The sequence below is a fragment of the Hylobates moloch genome, unplaced genomic scaffold, assembly GCF_009828535.3.
Source record: "Hylobates moloch isolate HMO894 unplaced genomic scaffold, HMol_V3 SCAFFOLD_5, whole genome shotgun sequence".
Lineage (NCBI taxonomy): Eukaryota > Metazoa > Chordata > Mammalia > Primates > Hylobatidae > Hylobates > Hylobates moloch.
In genome coordinates this window covers 107434480-107451425 of record NW_026652280.1, presented here as the reverse complement: position 1 = coordinate 107451425, position 16946 = coordinate 107434480, and the positions used below count along the sequence as shown (strand labels likewise).

The 16946-nt window shown below is 39.1% G+C and overlaps 2 protein-coding genes and 1 pseudogene across 20 annotated transcripts in view; 1 reads left to right on the top strand and 2 right to left on the bottom strand.

Annotated features, from left to right (window-relative positions):
• LOC116468019 (putative neuroblastoma breakpoint family member 7) overlaps nt 1-16946 on the bottom strand; it is a 901770-nt gene that overhangs the window by 495332 nt on the left and 389492 nt on the right. The window lies entirely within an intron of this gene.
• The window catches only part of LOC116467993 (myomegalin), a 230303-nt gene that overhangs the window by 130357 nt on the left and 83000 nt on the right, over nt 1-16946 (top strand). For 17 of the 19 annotated variants that reach the window (XM_058439380.1, XM_032151590.2, XM_058439381.1 and 14 more), the window contains one exon: nt 2541-2658. In XM_058439380.1, the coding sequence (XP_058295363.1) occupies nt 2541-2658 (118 nt within the window). Of the gene's footprint in view, nt 1-2540; nt 2659-13490; nt 14382-16840 lie in introns of those variants that run through there. The other 2 variants (XM_058439377.1, XM_058439374.1) reach the window with 2 other exon arrangements.
• Nucleotides 4519-4622, bottom strand: LOC116470132 (U2 spliceosomal RNA; annotated as a pseudogene).

Sequence of the window (16946 nt, the reverse complement as noted above, 5' to 3'; positions counted from 1 at the left end):
CATCTCAAAAAAAAAAAATCACAACTGAAAACATTTCATTTAGTACCGAGCACATTTTCAAGGACCTGGAAGGTTCATGTTCTAATATATACAAACAGAGAATATGCCTAGCACATAGATGATCAATAAGTTTATTTGAACCCATAGTTTGTATACCTCAGCACAGTTTTTTACATCTTAACCCGAGTCTGAGGGTCTGAATTTTCAGTCTCTTCTCCAGCCATTGCCTCCTCCCTGGGCCTTTGTTCCAGTGACTCTTCCCAAATTGTACACTGGGTCTTCATGCCTTTGTTCCTTTGTTCAATCTCCTCTTTCTGAGCCTGGAAAACCATCTGAGTCTTTGCTATTGTAAATAGTGTGCAGTGAACATTTGCATGCATATGTCTTCATGGTAGAATGATTTATATTCCTCTGGGTATACCCAGAAATGGGATTGCTGGGTCGAATGGTAGTTCTGCTTTTTGTTCTTTGAGGAATTGCCATACTGCTTTCCACAATGGTTGAACTAATTTAACGCTCCCACCAACAGTGTATAAATGTTTCCTTTTCTCTGCAACCTCACTAACATCTGTTATTTTTTGACTTTTTAACCATAGTCATTCTGACTGGTGTGAGATGGTATCACATGTGGTTTTGATTGCATTTCTCTAGTGATCAGTGTTATTGAGCTTTTTATCATATGCTTGTTGGCTGCAGGTATGTCTTTTGAAGTGTCTGTTTATGTCCTTTGCCCACTTTTTAATGGGGTTGCTTTTCTTTTGTATATTTGTTTACATTTCTTATAGATGCTGGATATTGGACCTTTGTCCAATGCATAGTTTTCAAATATTTTCTCCCATTCTGTAGGTTGTTTACTCTGAAACCACTCAATCTTTAAAATTTCTTCTCCTGAGCATTGCTATACTCCTTCAAGTCAAATGAATCATTTCTTTATCTTTCATCCTATAGCTCTATGGCAGCACTCAATGTACTATATGGTGCCTCTATTCTGTTAGCATTTATTATATTCTATTACTATTATTTGCTTATATACAGTCATGCATCACAAACTACAGGGATATGTTCTGAGAAATGTATCTTTAGGCAATTTCATTCTTCATTGTGTGGCCATCACAGAGCATACTTACACAAACCTTGATGGGATAAGCTACTGCACACCTAGGTTATATGGTATAGCCTATGGCTTCTGGGCTACAAACCTGTACAACATATTACTGTACTGAATACTGTAGGCAATTGTAACACAATGGTAACCATTTGTGTATCTAAACATAGAAAAGATACAGTAAAAATACTGTATAAAAGATAACAAACAGTACAACTGTTTAGGGCACTGACCATAAATGGAACTTGCAGGACTGGAACATGCTCTGGGTGATTTAGTGAGTGAGTAATGAAGTGAATGAATGTGAAGGCCTAAAACACATTTTATAGTCATACAAAAATATTTTCCTTATATCCTTATTCTAGAAAAGGTTTATTCTGTTTTTAAATTTTTAATTTTTTTTTTTACTTTTTAGACTTTTTTGTTAAAAATTAAGACGCAAACATACACACAAGCCTAGGCCTACACAGTGTCAGGATCATCAACTTCACCGTCTTCCACCTTTACATCTTGTACCCTGGAAGGTCTTCAGGGACAATAACACACATGGAGCTGTCATCTCCTATGATAACAATGCCTTCTGCTGGAATAGCTCCTGAGGGACCTGCCTGAGGCTACTTTACAGTTATTTTGTTTAATAAGTAGAAAGAGTACACTCTAAAACGACAGTGAAAGTATAGTATAGTAAATACATAAACCAGTAACATTTATTATCAACTATTACATACTATACATATGTTATATTTGTATACAACTGCCAGCGCAGTAGGTTTGCTTTACACCAGCAACACCACAAACAAGTGAGAAATACATTGCACTATGATGTTACTGCAGCTAGGACTTTACTAGGTGATAGGAATTTTTCAGCTCCAGTATAATCTTATCGGACCATCATCATACATGCAGTATGATGACATAATGTTGACAGAAACGGTATATGGTACGTGACTGTAGCTGGGTGTCTTCTTACTCTCCAAATCACTAGCAAACACGTGCCGGTGGAATTTAAATTTTTGCAAAACAGCGATTGTTTCTTTTCCAACTTCATATTTCCGGTACTTGGTAGAGTGCATTGAGTACACAAAATCGTTATCCAAGAACCGTTTCTTGAATGGAACAGCCACTACCACCACCACCAAAAAATTCTAGGCCCTTAGTCCAAGAGTTAAATACCTATGGTCTAAAGATCCATGGATAAAACTTCAGGAGGTCCATGAACCTGGTGAAAATGTAAGCAAAAAGTTGTTTGTGTATATATTTGGGGGCTGGGCAGAAAATACATGGTTTTCTAAAGAAATGTATCAAAAGGTTCGATGACCCAAAAGGGTAAAAACCTGCTATACTAGACCATGCTATCTTTGGAATGGGCTGAAAAAATAAGGTAAATAATAGTTTCATGATCATAATTATTGTCCTTACTTTTCCTTTGCTTCAGGAGAATTGAAGAACTGAACCAGAGCCTGGCTGCCCAGGAGAGGCTTGTAGAACAGCTATCTCAGGAGAAACAACAACTGCTACATCTGTTGGAGGAGCCAACTAGCATGGAAGTGCAGGTAAGATTTGGTCAGTACATCCAGAAGCACTTGCTTCATGCTTTCATAAGCCCTGCTTTTTAATATCTAAGTGTATTTGTTATCTATTGCTGTGTAACAGATTACTACAAACTTAGCAGTTTAAAACACCTTATTTTTGTTATCTCACACTTTCTGTGAGTCAAGAGTCCAGATAAGGCTTAGCTGAGATCTGTTTGGAGTCTCATAAGTGTGAAATCAAGGTGTAGACTGGGCTCTTTTCTCATCTGGAGGCATACCTAGGGAAGGGTCGGCTTCTAAGCTCCCTCAGGCTGTTGGAAGGATTTATTGCTGTGTGGCTGTAGAAGTTACGGCAGCTTCCTTCTTCATAGCCAGCAGCAGAAACAGTCTGTTACTTTTCTCACTTCTAGACTCTCTTTTAAGGGGCTCATTAGGTCATGCCCACCAGCATAATATCCCTTTTCATTAACTTAAAATCAACTGATTAGCAGCCTTAATTACATCTATATGACCTCTTTACTTTTTTCATATAACATAGCATAACTATGCAGTGACATTCCATCACCTTTGCCATATTGGTTAGAAGTTATAGGTTCTACCCATCCTCAAGGGGTGAGGATAACACAAAGATGTGATGGCCAGTGGGTGAGAATTATAGGGACCACCTTAGAATTTGCCAGCCACATCAAGTGATTTATAATTACATAGAACATACAATGTTTTAGGGGTTTTTTTGAGGGTTAAGTTGTAAAATACTGTGCCAAAGTATACAAACTATGGGTTCAAATAAACAGTTATTGATCATCTATGAGCTAGGCATATTCTCTGTTTGTACATATTAGAGTATGAACCTTCCACGTCCTTGAAAATATGCTGGGTACTAGATGAAATGGTGGTTACTATTTCTGTACAAGTGTATCAGATAATGATAGAAATTTGCCTCCAAAAAAAAATTTTTTTTTTTGAGATGGAGCCTTACTCTGTTGCCCAGGCTGAAGTGCAGTGGGATGATCGCGGCTAACTGCAACCTCTGCCTCAGCCTCCCGAGTAGCTGGGATTACAGGTGCGTGCCACCACACCCAGCTAATATTTGTATTTTTAGTAGAGATGGGGTTTCACCATGTTGGCCAGGCTGGTCTCGAACTCCTGACCTCAGGTGATCTGCCCGCCTCGGCCTCCCAAAGTGCTGGGATTACAGGTGTGAGCCACCGCACTTGGCCATAATGTGGTTTTAATATTGAAAAGAGAACTCACTGTGGTAAAAAGTAATTGCATTGATTTTCTGGGAAGTTACCTCGAAGGGAACTCCTCTCCTTCATTCAACTTTTAATTTACTAAAAAGATATTTTCTAAAAGAACTTTAGGATATACCTCCACCCAAACAACACAAGCAATTACCTGGTATCCTTACATTCTTGCACTGGTCTTAGACTACTGATAAGACAAAATGTGGGTGGTTTACTTTATTGGTTCACATATGGAAAGGTTGGGGTCAAGATAAAAGAGCAATGATAAGAATTAGTTTAAACCATTGCTTCCCAACCTTTCCATTTCATGGCACATATAGCAAATGATATTTGTAAGGTATAGAGGTAAACGGATGAAGCTTCTCACTTGGAGGTGGCCAATTTGGGTGCTTAGGCCACTATGACGGCAGAAGAAAATCACTATCTTGGCCACAATTATAAACTTTTTAGACTGCAGCTCCATTTTGGTTGGAAAGCTCTGGTTAACAAACTCAAGAAATAATGTGTGTGAACATAATTTTACAAGTATGAATACAAATCGAAGTTCATAGGCTTTTTGCAAGATACGTGTTGAAATATACGGGAAATTTTCTTAAGGGACTCTTGAAAATATTTCGTAATACATTTAATTAGAAAAAGCTAAACTGAGAATAAGAAGAATTGAATTTCCATCCTGATTATTTAAACTGATAAGAACAGATACTACACTTGATCTTAGCCAAAAGGCCGAGAAGCGATTCTATCCTGATTATTTGTTAGCTGTTTGACTATGGATATGTCACTTCTCAGCTTCCATATACATAAAATGGGAAGATTAGCTCAAATAATCTCTATAGTTTCCTATAATGCTAACATTCTATTTTTATCTTATTTCAGAATTTTATTTCATTCTATTTTATTCTATTTAGAACTAATTTATTTAGAACTAAATTCTAGTAGTTCAGAATTTACACGAATATTATTTCTTTCAAAATGTTCACCTTCTGAAATGAAATCACTTTTATTGCTCCTTTTGTATTTACAGGCACATAAATACGAAAATATTTTGTACATATACTTATTCTTTGGTAAGCACTGAAATGAATATATTTAGTTCAGTATTTTCAATGCTAATTAAGGAATTGGTTTGGTACCAGTTTTCAGAACAGACTTAAAGAACCAAAAGATTATAATTTCAAAGAGACTAAATTATTTATATTCTACTCTAAAAGGATGCTTAGAACAAGAATAAGTACAGCATCCAGGGGATAATATTGCATGACCATTGGGCAGAAGAAATGCATCAAATCATATAAACTGTACTAAATTGATATGCTTTTTAAACATTGCCTAATAAAAATTTATTGTTATTACCCAATACGTTGTACATTTCAAAACCTGATACACTGCACTGTTTGTTCTATAAAAGAATGTTTCCTATCCTTTTTCATAGAAAATTCATTTTCATAGGAAATGAGTGTACATCTATGGTATTCTGAAATAAGTGACCATGGCTGCTCATGGTTTGAGGCAATTGCTTATGGCCACCTCAGGACCCATGCACCACCCTGAGAGCTGAGGGGATCAGCATCTTTGCACAGTGGTGGACCATGCTGAGGTACACTGTGCTGGAATACCAAAGTTGGAAAGCTCTGCCACAGGAGGCTGCTGATAGTTGGTCCTCTCAAGTGTGGAGAATAGAAAGCCTCCCATAGCATATTTCCTTGTTTCTCCCTTTGGGTCTACGTCTTATAGAAAACAAAATTGGTCCCAAGGACTGGTAGTGTCTTCCCTCAATTTACATAGTAGTTTAATTCATGTAAAAATTTAGTGTAAATTAACATCATGCTCCTATATATAAAGTTCTAGGTTCGGATGACTGTAAACAGTTTTATCATCACCCAGTGGAACATTTAAATTTCAAAAGTCATTTGGAATTTGGTACAATACTTTGTCCTGTAACATCCCTTGCCTCACTTATCATTGTGACAACATCAAAAACAAGAAACACCCCCATAAAATTTCAAAATGCTCTCTAGGAGATGAGACAGTTGCTCAGTGAGTACCACTAGTATAGGGAGTCCTAGCCTTCCAAAGGTTTATAGTCCAGTGAAAGACTGGTATGTAAACAAAGAACTAAAATACAGTGTGATAAATGAGGAGACAGAAATACATGCATGGTGCTAAAGGAACCCACAGCTGAAAGGGATTAACTCCAAGGAGGCACTCACCTGGAGGTCACCCTTCTGTTGGGCCTTAAAGACTGGATACACCAGGCAGAAAATAGGAAACAGAGCAATATATACAGTGATGTGGAACACAGCTAAGGAATTGGGAGTAATCGATGTTACCAAAAATAAGTATTGGAGAATGATAAAATATATAGCTGGAAAGTACCATAAATGTTGAGCTAAGGGCTTCATGTTGTAGGCACCAGAAAAAAAAAGCAAGGGGAATAAAAGCATATGATTTGCATTTAGAAAGGCAATCCTAGTTGTCGTGGAAACTGAGGATTGCTTAAAGAGCAGATAATTGATGTCACCTCTTGAGAGAGCAAATCATAATCTGACACAGCTATGAACTGCTTTGTCAAGTCTCTTCTTTGAATTGGTTGGGGGAAAGAAGATTATAGAACCAATTACAAAGCACTTTGTCTCTCCCCTCTGCATAGGTAATGTATGGTGAACCTTGCTATTTGTGACACTTGGAGCCTATGTTGTGGGTGTTATCCTTGTCTGCTAACAGTATACTTCCACTGTAACAGTTATAGTTCCACTGTATTCTACTCAAATCTTGTCTGCCATGCCAACTGTCACCACAGAAGAAAGACCCTTACAATGTGGAAGGCAAAAGTTCAATTTCTAAGCTCTGGGCCTGTTCTTCAGAGGCCAAAGAATCTCCTCATCTCCAGCAAAGCCATCCCTGGAATCCCTCACTGATTCAGCTGGAGTATGGAAGAGCTTGAGTTCTAAAGACCTATTCACTTCCTTTAATTCCACCTACACTTCACAATTGAGAATACCACAAACAGTTGGGCCCTAGAAGAAAGGAGAGCTCACAGATCTTGCACTTCTAGGTCTGAATTGTCCAAGTGAAGAACGCTCATTTACCCCACATCCCATAGATAACTATTTCTCAAGTGATCCCAGTATGAAAGTCTGGAGTATGAGTATAATATACTCACTATAATATCTGAGTACAGGAAGTTCACTTCAGAGTCTTCATTCTCTCAAATAAGACAGACACTTTTGATAAAGATTATTTAATTGATCTTACAGTCTTTCTAGCTGTTTTCCTTTTCCATTCTACCAAAACATTCTACAACACTCATTTTAATGGGAGTGCACTTGCACAATATTTATGAACGTCTATAATTAACTTCTTACAAAGCAAAAAAAGTACCACCAACTAGATATGCCATTGACTGACATCATTCCATATTTCCTTCCAATCCTTCTCGATGTCCATTCAGATCAATAGTATGTGTGATCAGAGTGTTGAGGAGCTTTTTGATGTGAGGCCGTGACATCTTGTCCACATCTTTTTCACTAGGGAGTCAGAAAATCTAATAAAGTTTACAAAGCATTTTTCTCTTCCTCAGTAAAGGTATCTACAAAGTTGCATGGAAAAGCTAGCAACTGTTTCAGTTATTGATATTATTTCCTTCTACAGGATGTTAGAAGCTTCATCTCAATGAAGGTTTTAAATGAAACCAGACCTGGAGGGTGTGAAGGCAGAAAAAATGATGCCCTTGCAAAGGGGGGTCTGGAGGAATTCTTGTTTTGTTTGTTGCCTTTTTTCTCTCTCTGCATTTCTCCTTCAGTATAAGATAAGCAAAATTTATTAACATGTAATCTCACTGTGGTTGGCTTATAAAATGAAACAGGGTAACACAATTAGGGAGAGGCCCACATTAAGTAAGCGAGACCTTCCCACTCACACAAATTAGCACAGTCAAGCTGTTGCATTTATGCCTTGTTTGGAACTTAATGTAAATAGTACTGCATGCAGTGAGGCATATTTCCTAAAATAGCAAACACTCCTGCGTTACCATGGAGAGATCTGACTTGGAGGTTAAGGCAAGAATGTGCTCTAAATGCTCAAGGCAGAGACTGAAAACCTTGCAGTGATTAGTAGCTCAGGCAGCTCTGGACAACTTCATAAAAGGAGATTTTTTTTTAGAGTAGCTGTTCAGTATCCCCTTCTTTTGCTGATGAATGTTGAAGCTGGAGACTCATTTAAAAATCCCCGTTCAACATTACTGTCTCCCAGACAACGTTCATTAATAATGTGTCTCTGAAGCAGGCCTTAGCAGCTAAAACAATCATTGCTCTAATCCTTTTGAGCAGCAAAGGAAGTGGAAAAATAGGCAGCTGCTTTACAACTTAATCAAAAATATTTACTGAGCACTTGTAATGCACAAGGTACTGTTAGGTGAAGGAAGAAGAACACAAAGTTGTATAGGACTTAGTCTCTACCTTCTAGAGATTGCAATAGGAGAAAGTCACTGATGAAAAAAAATACAAGGCAGTACAGAAAGGAAAAATCATCATGGACTGGGGTCAGAAGCAAAGATTTTAGTCTCTGAGGAATGAGTAGGATTTCACTAAGTAGATATGAAAAGAAAAGGCATTGCTTCATTCATTCAATGATTATTTATTGAGATCTAGAAAGATACTGTTCCAAATACTTCAGAAGCAGTCTTAGTCCACTCAGGTTGCTATAACAGAATACCATAGACTGAGTGGCTTATAAACAATAGAAATTCATTTCTCACAGTTCTGGAGGCTGGGAAGTCCAAGATCAAGGCACTGGCATTTTCAGTGTCTCGTGAGGGCCCACTTTCTGGTTTATGGATTTCCTGCTGTGTCTTCACATGGTAGAAGGGACTAGCTAACTCTCTGAGGTCTCTTTTTATAAGGACACTAATCTCTCCCAAAGCCCCCACCTCCTAATACCATTATGTTGGGGGTTAGGATTTCAACATATGAATTTGGGGTGGAATACAAACTTTCAAACCATAGCAGATACCAAGATGAGAAAGCTGTGGTTCCTTTTCTTAAGTAGGAGAACGCAGTATGGAAAAATGACATACAAGGTACTATAGGTACAAAAAGTATTTTGGAAGATGGAAGAAGAAAAAGATGTCTTTTGGTGGTACTCAAAGGCAGCTTGAAGGAAATACTTGAAGGGTGGATAGGATTTTGACAGGTGGAGGTGGTAGTGATAGAAAAGAATATTCCAAGTGTATGAAGTATAGAGGTGGGGAAGTTCAGGGTGGAGAAGTAGTAGCAGGAATAGAATATAGGGGGACAGAAAAATAGAGTGGAGCCAGATTTAGAGAATTTTAAGAAGCAGGTAAAGAAGTTTATGATTAATGGACAAGTCATTGGGTCTCCAGGTTTCTTTGAGGGAGAGTGATATCTGAGCTCTGTTTTAGAAAGATTAATCTGAAAGGAGGATAGAGTAGAGGGCAAAGAAATTGAGGGGACTCATTATTTTGGCACTCTGTTACTTAAGATATGAAGTCATTAGGGCCAGGCATGGTGGCTCACACCTGTAATCCCAGCAGTTTGGGAGGCCGAGGTGGGCAGATCATGAGGTCAAGAGTTTGAGACCAGCCTGGCCAACATGGTGAAACCCTGTCTCTACTAAGAATACAAAAATTAGCCAGGTGTGGTGGCACATGCCTGTAATCCCAGCTACTCGGGAGGCTGAGGCAGGAGAATTGCTTGAACCCGGGAGGTGGAGGTTGTAGTGAGCCAAGATAGTGCCACTGCACTCCAGCCTGGGTAACACAGCAAGTCTCCGCCTCGAAAAAAAAAAAAAAAAAAGATATGAAGTCATTAGAGGGTAAGGAAGGATGAAAGTTTTGTGCTAAGGCAAAAGACCAAAATAAAATTTTAATATATAATAGTTCATTTTCTCATTCATACATTCTATTCAATGACAATTGAGTGCCTACCATGACTAGGCAATGGTGCTGTTAGGTACTACAGAATTATCTTCTAATGAAGGAGACAGATAAATAAGCAAGTAATCAAACAAATATATAACTTCAAATTGTGATAAATACATTGAAGAAAGCAAAGAGCAGTAATTGGTAGACATTTTCTGTACAGGGCCAGATAGTAAATAAGCTTTGCAGTCTGTAAAGTTTCTGCCATTGTTGCATAAAAACAGCCACACACAACACGTAAGCATGAACATGGCTGTGTTCCAACAAAACTGTGTTTGCACAAACAGGTGGGGGCTGGATTTGGTCCACAGTCCATAGTTTTCTGACTCCTCATATAAAGTATTAGGAGGAAAGGGAGGCACTTTAAATAAGGGGAAGACAACAATCAGGAGATCAGTCTTTCCTACGGTAATTTTGAGATGTCTATGACACATCCACATGCAGATATCAAATAGGTAACCAGGTATTTGAGAGTGGCACTCAGAGGAGAATTCTACAATAAAAATATAAATTGGAAGCCACTGGTATAAAGATGGCAAAGGATGAGATGACACCAGAAGAGAACAGAGAGGTGAAAAGGGTCTAGGACTGAGTACCAGTGAACAAAAGTTCATAGTGTATGACTCTTAGTTCATAAATCTATGGTAGTCATCAATTTAAAGTCCCTGTCTGAATCAGGATGGTGAGAAATTCAATTTCATACATTTGATATTTCCTCCTCTCCCTACTTTCTCAGCTATTTAAAGGTCCCTAGGTTTTACCTGGTGCCAAAGCACCAAGGAGACTACTCTGATCATTGATCTACCACTAAAGCATCCCTGCCTCAGTAAGCATGGTTTTGCCAACCCTAGAAGCTTGTTATATTTAACCTTTTATGGAGCCAGAATCCCCTGCTAAAGTGCAGCCTCTCCAAGTCACCCCATTACTTCCCTCTCTGAGGTCCTGCTGCTTCTCCAGGGCACTGATATGGAATGGAGGTGGGTACTTGTTACTCTTTGACCTCCAATCTCTTTCCGTCTGGGTGAAATGTCATGCTCTCCTCTTCGTTGACTTCAAAAACTTTTCTCTCTCCTCTCTTCCCCAATGGAACATCTGGCTCAATCTTTGCAGTGGGCTTAGAATTTCATAAAAGTCTAGAAATGCACTTGGCTTCAGACAGCCTCTGCTCTTTGCTCTGCAAAAGTTCCAGAGTCAAGGGAATGCTAAGGGCTTAACCATCAGATTAGAAAAGAGGGAAGCAGAGGGCCAGGCGCGGTGGCTCATGCCTATAATCCCAGCACTTTGGGAGGCCGAAGCGGGCGGATCACCTGAGGTCAGGAGTTCAAGGCCAGCCTGGCCAACACGGTGAAACCTCGTCTCTACTAAAAAAATAAATAAATAACAAAATTAGCTGGGTGTGATGATGCGTGCCTATAATCCCAGCTACTCGGGAGGCTGAGGCAGGAGAACCTCTTGAACCTGGGAGGCAGAGGTTGCAGTGAGTCAAGATTGTGCCATTGCACTCCAACCTGGGAGACAAGAGCAAGACTTCGTCTCAAAAAAAAAAAAAACAAAAAAAAAGTGCAATCCATCCTGTTGCCTGGGTAATCTTCCTAAAAAAAGGTTTTCATCATGTCATTCTCTGCTTAAATCCATAACATTAAGTCCAAATTCTTTTGCCTTTGTCAAAATGTTAACCAAATTCTAATTGCCAAGGCACTCCATAGCATAGTGTCTAGCTTACAGTTGGCTCTTGACACATGTTCTCTGAATGAACAACTCTAGAGGATTAGATGTATGGATGGATGAACCTGGTCATTCAAAAATCCCCAACATCTCCCTTTACCTACAGGCTAGCACTGTGTTTAACCCAAGTTCCGTGGCTTTTAATGAAGCTATTTTATTTTGCTGAGTCCCTTCCTTGGCCTCCTTCATCCTAACACCCATCTCAAGTGCCACTCTTGTCCCTTCAACTATACCAGCCCATACTAACCTCAACTTTTTCTGTACTCACACTAAATTTAACTCAGTACCATTTAGTTTACCAGTCAATTGTTCTAACTGTAGCGTGCACCTTTTCTCCCTTTTAACTAAACTGAAAGCTCATTGAAGAGAGAAAAAAAGGTATGTTTGCATTCTTGCTCATTGATTGATTTAACAAATACTTTAAAATTTACTTAACAACCTATGCGTATTTAATAACTTGAAAGACTCTAATGTTTACTATTAGATGGATTTTGCTGAGAAGCATACTACTATAATCTGCAGATGAACCGGAAATCTCCTGGCTTTAAAATAAGCATTTCAAGATACTGTGTTAATGGAAAGCATGATTGTTTCTGACTTTTTAAAGGTTTCCAAAGAGCACAGGGAAATCATGCACCTGCCTGTGTGTTACCACAAAGCCTAACTGGCTTTACTTTGACATTCTTGCATTTTCTCATCTGCCTTAGTCTCTCTGCCAGAATCACATTTTTCTTTTGGTGCACAGTTTTTAGTATTAGAATAGCTATTTCCAATGTCATAACTAGGGCAGTGAAACCTAATACAACTGGTTTGGGACATGGGGATTTTCCACCTCTCCAATTCTTTTGGAAACTCCCTCTCAGCCCAGAAGTAGGTCTTAGAAACACTACAACCCAGTTGCCACACAGGGGGTGCAAAAGTGACTATGGTGACTGCAAAATCTAGAGGTCAAAACAGAGATGGTGCAAAACACCCCATACCACAATAATATTTAGAAATCTTGTTCCAAATGCAGATACAGTTCTCTAAATTCAACATAGATTTTGTAAGTAGTTCTTCATTGGTGTGCTTTTCTGTCTATCTGCAGAAGTTCTGATCTGTTGTCTGATACAGCTTAGGATAGTTCTCATTCAGTGGTTTTCAAAGTGTGGTTCCCAGATAGCAGCATCAACATGATCTGGGAACTTGTCAGGAATGCAAATTCTTGGGCCCCACCCCAGACCTTATTGTGTCAGAAACTCAAGGGGGTAGGTCCCAACAATTTATGTTAACAAGCCCTCCAGGTGATTCTGATGCATGCTTAAGTTTGAAAACTGCTGTTTAAATTCAACATATTTCATTGTAGATTAGGAAATTAAAAGCCAGATATAAGTGACTTAACCTAGGCCATAAAGCAAATAAGTGCTTGTAAATGTATTTATCAATCAATGTTCAGGGTGAACTGTTGATATATAAAATTAATAATTTGTTTAATCATAATATGAAGCTTATTCTCAAACTTTTCGTTATGTGCCTTCACTAAGTTTTAGAAGTAATAATTTTATACTAAATGATTACAAAAGCCCTAAGTCTCACCTTAACAACATGCCTTGCTCCAATTGTGTTTGGTGTGCACATGCATATAAAATATTATCCTAAGGTGGGGCGCAGTGGAACCCGGGAGGCAGAGGTTGCAGTGAGCCGAGATTGTGCCACTGCACTCCAGCCTGGGTGACACCGTGAGGCTCCGTCTCAAAAAAAAAAAACCTCATATGGATAGGCTTAAGTTTTTAATTTGCAATTGGGTCTTTTACAGAATTTCTTTTGGGCTATACTTTATAGCATTTTCCTAATTTTCAAAACTGTTCTTAAAGTGCAGGTGACTTTCTACCAAAGAAATCCTTCAAATTAAAATTTTGGGGGCAATATATAGTTTTATTTACTCCTATGTATACAATCTACAGATCTAAGTGCCCAGTTCAATGAGCTTCAACAATTCTACACACCTATGTTGTCTTCATCCAAAACAAGATACAGAACAGCTTCATCACCTCAGAAAATTTCTTTGTGAACCTTTGCAATCACTTCTCACCCTGTCTCTCACCGTTCAACCACTTCCTGACTTATATCACAATAGATGTTTTTCCTATAGTCTGTTATTAGACTTCACACAAGATCAGGTGCATTCAGGGTAGTACGGCTGTAGACCTGTTGTCAGACTTCAAATAAATGGAATCACACAGGATGTACTCATTTGCATATGGCTTGTTTCACTTAAAATGTTTTCGAGATGTATCCATGTTGCATGTTTCTGAGTTCATTCTTTTTGATTGCTGGCTAGTACTGTATTGTATTGTATGAATACACCAAGATGTGTTTCATCTACCTTTTTTCTTAGTAACAATTCTACTTTTTTCTTATCACAAAAGCAGTAAGTACTTAAAGTTATGTAAAGTATGTAATACATAATGTAAAAAATTATAGAAAATAAGGAAAAAAGAAAGTAAATGTCCATAATTCCACTCTCTAGATATAACCATTACTAATAACTTGTGGATTCCCTTTGAACTTGTGTTTATATAAGTTATCTTCTTATATATTTATCATATATAGTATAAAAATTCTTATTTTAGGTTCAAGTTTTACCACTTAGACCCTGACATTAGTGTGTTAAATTGGCAGCCCTTATTTTAACTATAAAATGTTTTCTAAATTAAATAAAATCTAAAATTAATACCTGAATAAACATTCATTGTCCAAAATTCAAATGATACACAGTATGTAGAATAAAAAGTAAATGTCCTTGTATAGCCCCACCATAGGTAACCAATTCAACTGTAAACTCTTGGCCACAAGATAATAATGATAAGGACCAAGGAGTGCAAAATTTATTATCACATAATTTTTGTTTTATTTTTAAATTTTTATTTTCAAGTTTTATTATCTATATACCAGTGATCTTTTCATTGGGAACACCTTATTTTATAATGCCAAATGCTCATACAGGGACTAATTCTAGTACAATAGCTTATATCCACTTTGAGATACAGTTTTGAACTATTTTCTCTGGAAGTGAACAGAGTGCCATCTTCGAATTTTCTGATTGCTGAGTGGTTTATTCCCATCTGTTTTTTGGAAGTCTAGATATGTATAGCTTTCTTAGTATATTGATCTTTACTTAAAGCAAACATATTCTTCAATGGCAAATTGCCTTTTCACCATTTGTATTCACCTGTATGTCTACACCAAGCTATCTATATACTGTCATTAAAATTTGGAGACTATCAGTTAGATTCAAAATCCTTTTGAGGAACAGAGAATAACCCAAAGTATAACTCAGGGTTTGCTCTTGAAGAGCACTTTGTTTCATTCACATTTTCCTAATAGGAAAATGTGGCTTGCATTGACAGTAAAAAATGAGATCTTGATTATACTTAAGCCTGGGTAAAGCAGGGTAGTGTCCTGGCAGGCAGTCTGTCTTTCCATCAGTCAGGGTGAGTCCAGAAACTCTTTGCCTTTCTATAGATCACCATAGATTCCAAAGCATGTTGCTTAATTTCTTCCAACTTTGAAGCTCACATACCTAGAGGCAGGCAAAAATGCAGCTGCCTCTTGAAACGCTTTTCTACTCTTGGTTTTTGAGTCAGAGTATACATAGTAGATGAAACTACATATGCAAAATTCTATAGCCTATGATATTAGGCCATTCTTGCATTGCTGTAAATACTTGAGACCAGGTAATGTATAAAGGAAAGAGGTTTAATTGGCTCACAGTTCTAAAGGCTTTATAGGAAGCATGGTGCTGGTATCTGCTTGGCTTCTGAGGAGGCTTCAGGAAGGTGAAGGGGGAGCAAACAAGTCACATGGCCAGAGCAGGAGCAAGATGGGGCGGTGGAGGCACCACACACTTTTAAATGACCTGATCTCAGAAAAACTCACTCACTATTGCAAGGGTAGCACAAACCCATGAGGGATCTGCCCCCCCCACCCCCCGCCCCAAACACCTCCCACCAGGCCCCACCTCCAACACTGGGGATTACAATTCAACATGAGATTTGGTGGGGCCATATATTCAAATCATATCACCTACTAAGCCCAAAGCTCTAAGAACTGTCCTTTTCTCTTACAATGGAGCTACAAGATTTTGCTTTGGTGATTAAGAGAACAATACAATCTTATGTAGGCAGGGCCCCATAATGTTTTAAAGTTACTGAAAATATTCCAATTCATAGTAAAATAATAATATTAGCTATTATTTAATGAGCGTATTAGCTATTATTTAATGAGCGAAGCACGGTTAAAGCATTTCCTCAAAATCATCTCATTTAGTCTTCAATAAGAAGTTTGGGGGCTTATTTTGAACTCTCAGAGATGGCATTTGGATGTCTTCAGGCTTAGGAGTATGGACTCTGTCCTGGGGATGAGGTTCAGAAAAACTTAGACGTTGCTGGCCTTAGCTTACAAGGTCAAGTTAGTAAAAATTTAGCATGATTAGAACTGGGAAATGTCCTGCTCTAGGGGACTGCAAGGGATTGCTGAGGTTGTTCCTCTTGTTACGTGTCTGAATGCCTCTCAAGCCAGGAAGCGAATTCCTTATTAAAAATGGCCGGAGGTACCTGCATTCTACCTAGTCAGGGCTCCAGCTTCCCTCCTCTTTGTGTGCAATCTAAGTTTTGGACCCAAGGGTGGAGGACCTACCACTGTACGGTGCTGAGTAAGACAGGGTTCTCACCGAAGTCAGTGAAGTTCCCAGTCCTTTTTGGCGCGAGCTGCATTCCCAGACACTCGAGCTCTTACGGAAAGAAGCTCTGTCTTTTGCGCTAATGTTTGTCTACCCTCCCCTGCCCTAAAATAATGACTGCCCTCTACCTGAGGGAAAGGGACTTCAATGGTGGTAATCTACTCGCGGCTGGCTGCATCCTTGAAAAAGCCCATTTCTCTTCTACTATCTTCAAGATCTTAGTTAACCAGATTCACATTGTATTTGCCGGACTCTTTCTCAGGTGACTCCTCTGTGCTCTTTTTTATCTAAAGTAGGGCAAGACACCCAAGGGTGCTAACCCTCCCCCACCCACATCAAGGGAGAAATACTCCTCTACTCTTTTCTGGACATTCCTGTTCAGAGTCGAGGTAAGGGTGGCACGGCCCCGCCCCTCCGTTACCAAGCCTTCCCTCGCCCGCCTCGCAGCCTCAGGGCCTTAGAACCCAGGCGGGGCGGGGCCGGGAAAGGTGAGGCTGCTGGCGGGAAGCGGCGGCGGCGCGCAGCGGTACCTAGCGGCGCTGCCCGGCTGGCAGCCTGAGGACGTGGCACTGCCCGAGAATGCAGGGGGAGGGGATTCGGCTTTCTCCTCCCCGCGAGGAGGAGCCTCGACATCCTGCAGAGGCGGGAGGATCCCTGAGGGCACTGGTGCGCCTTTCAG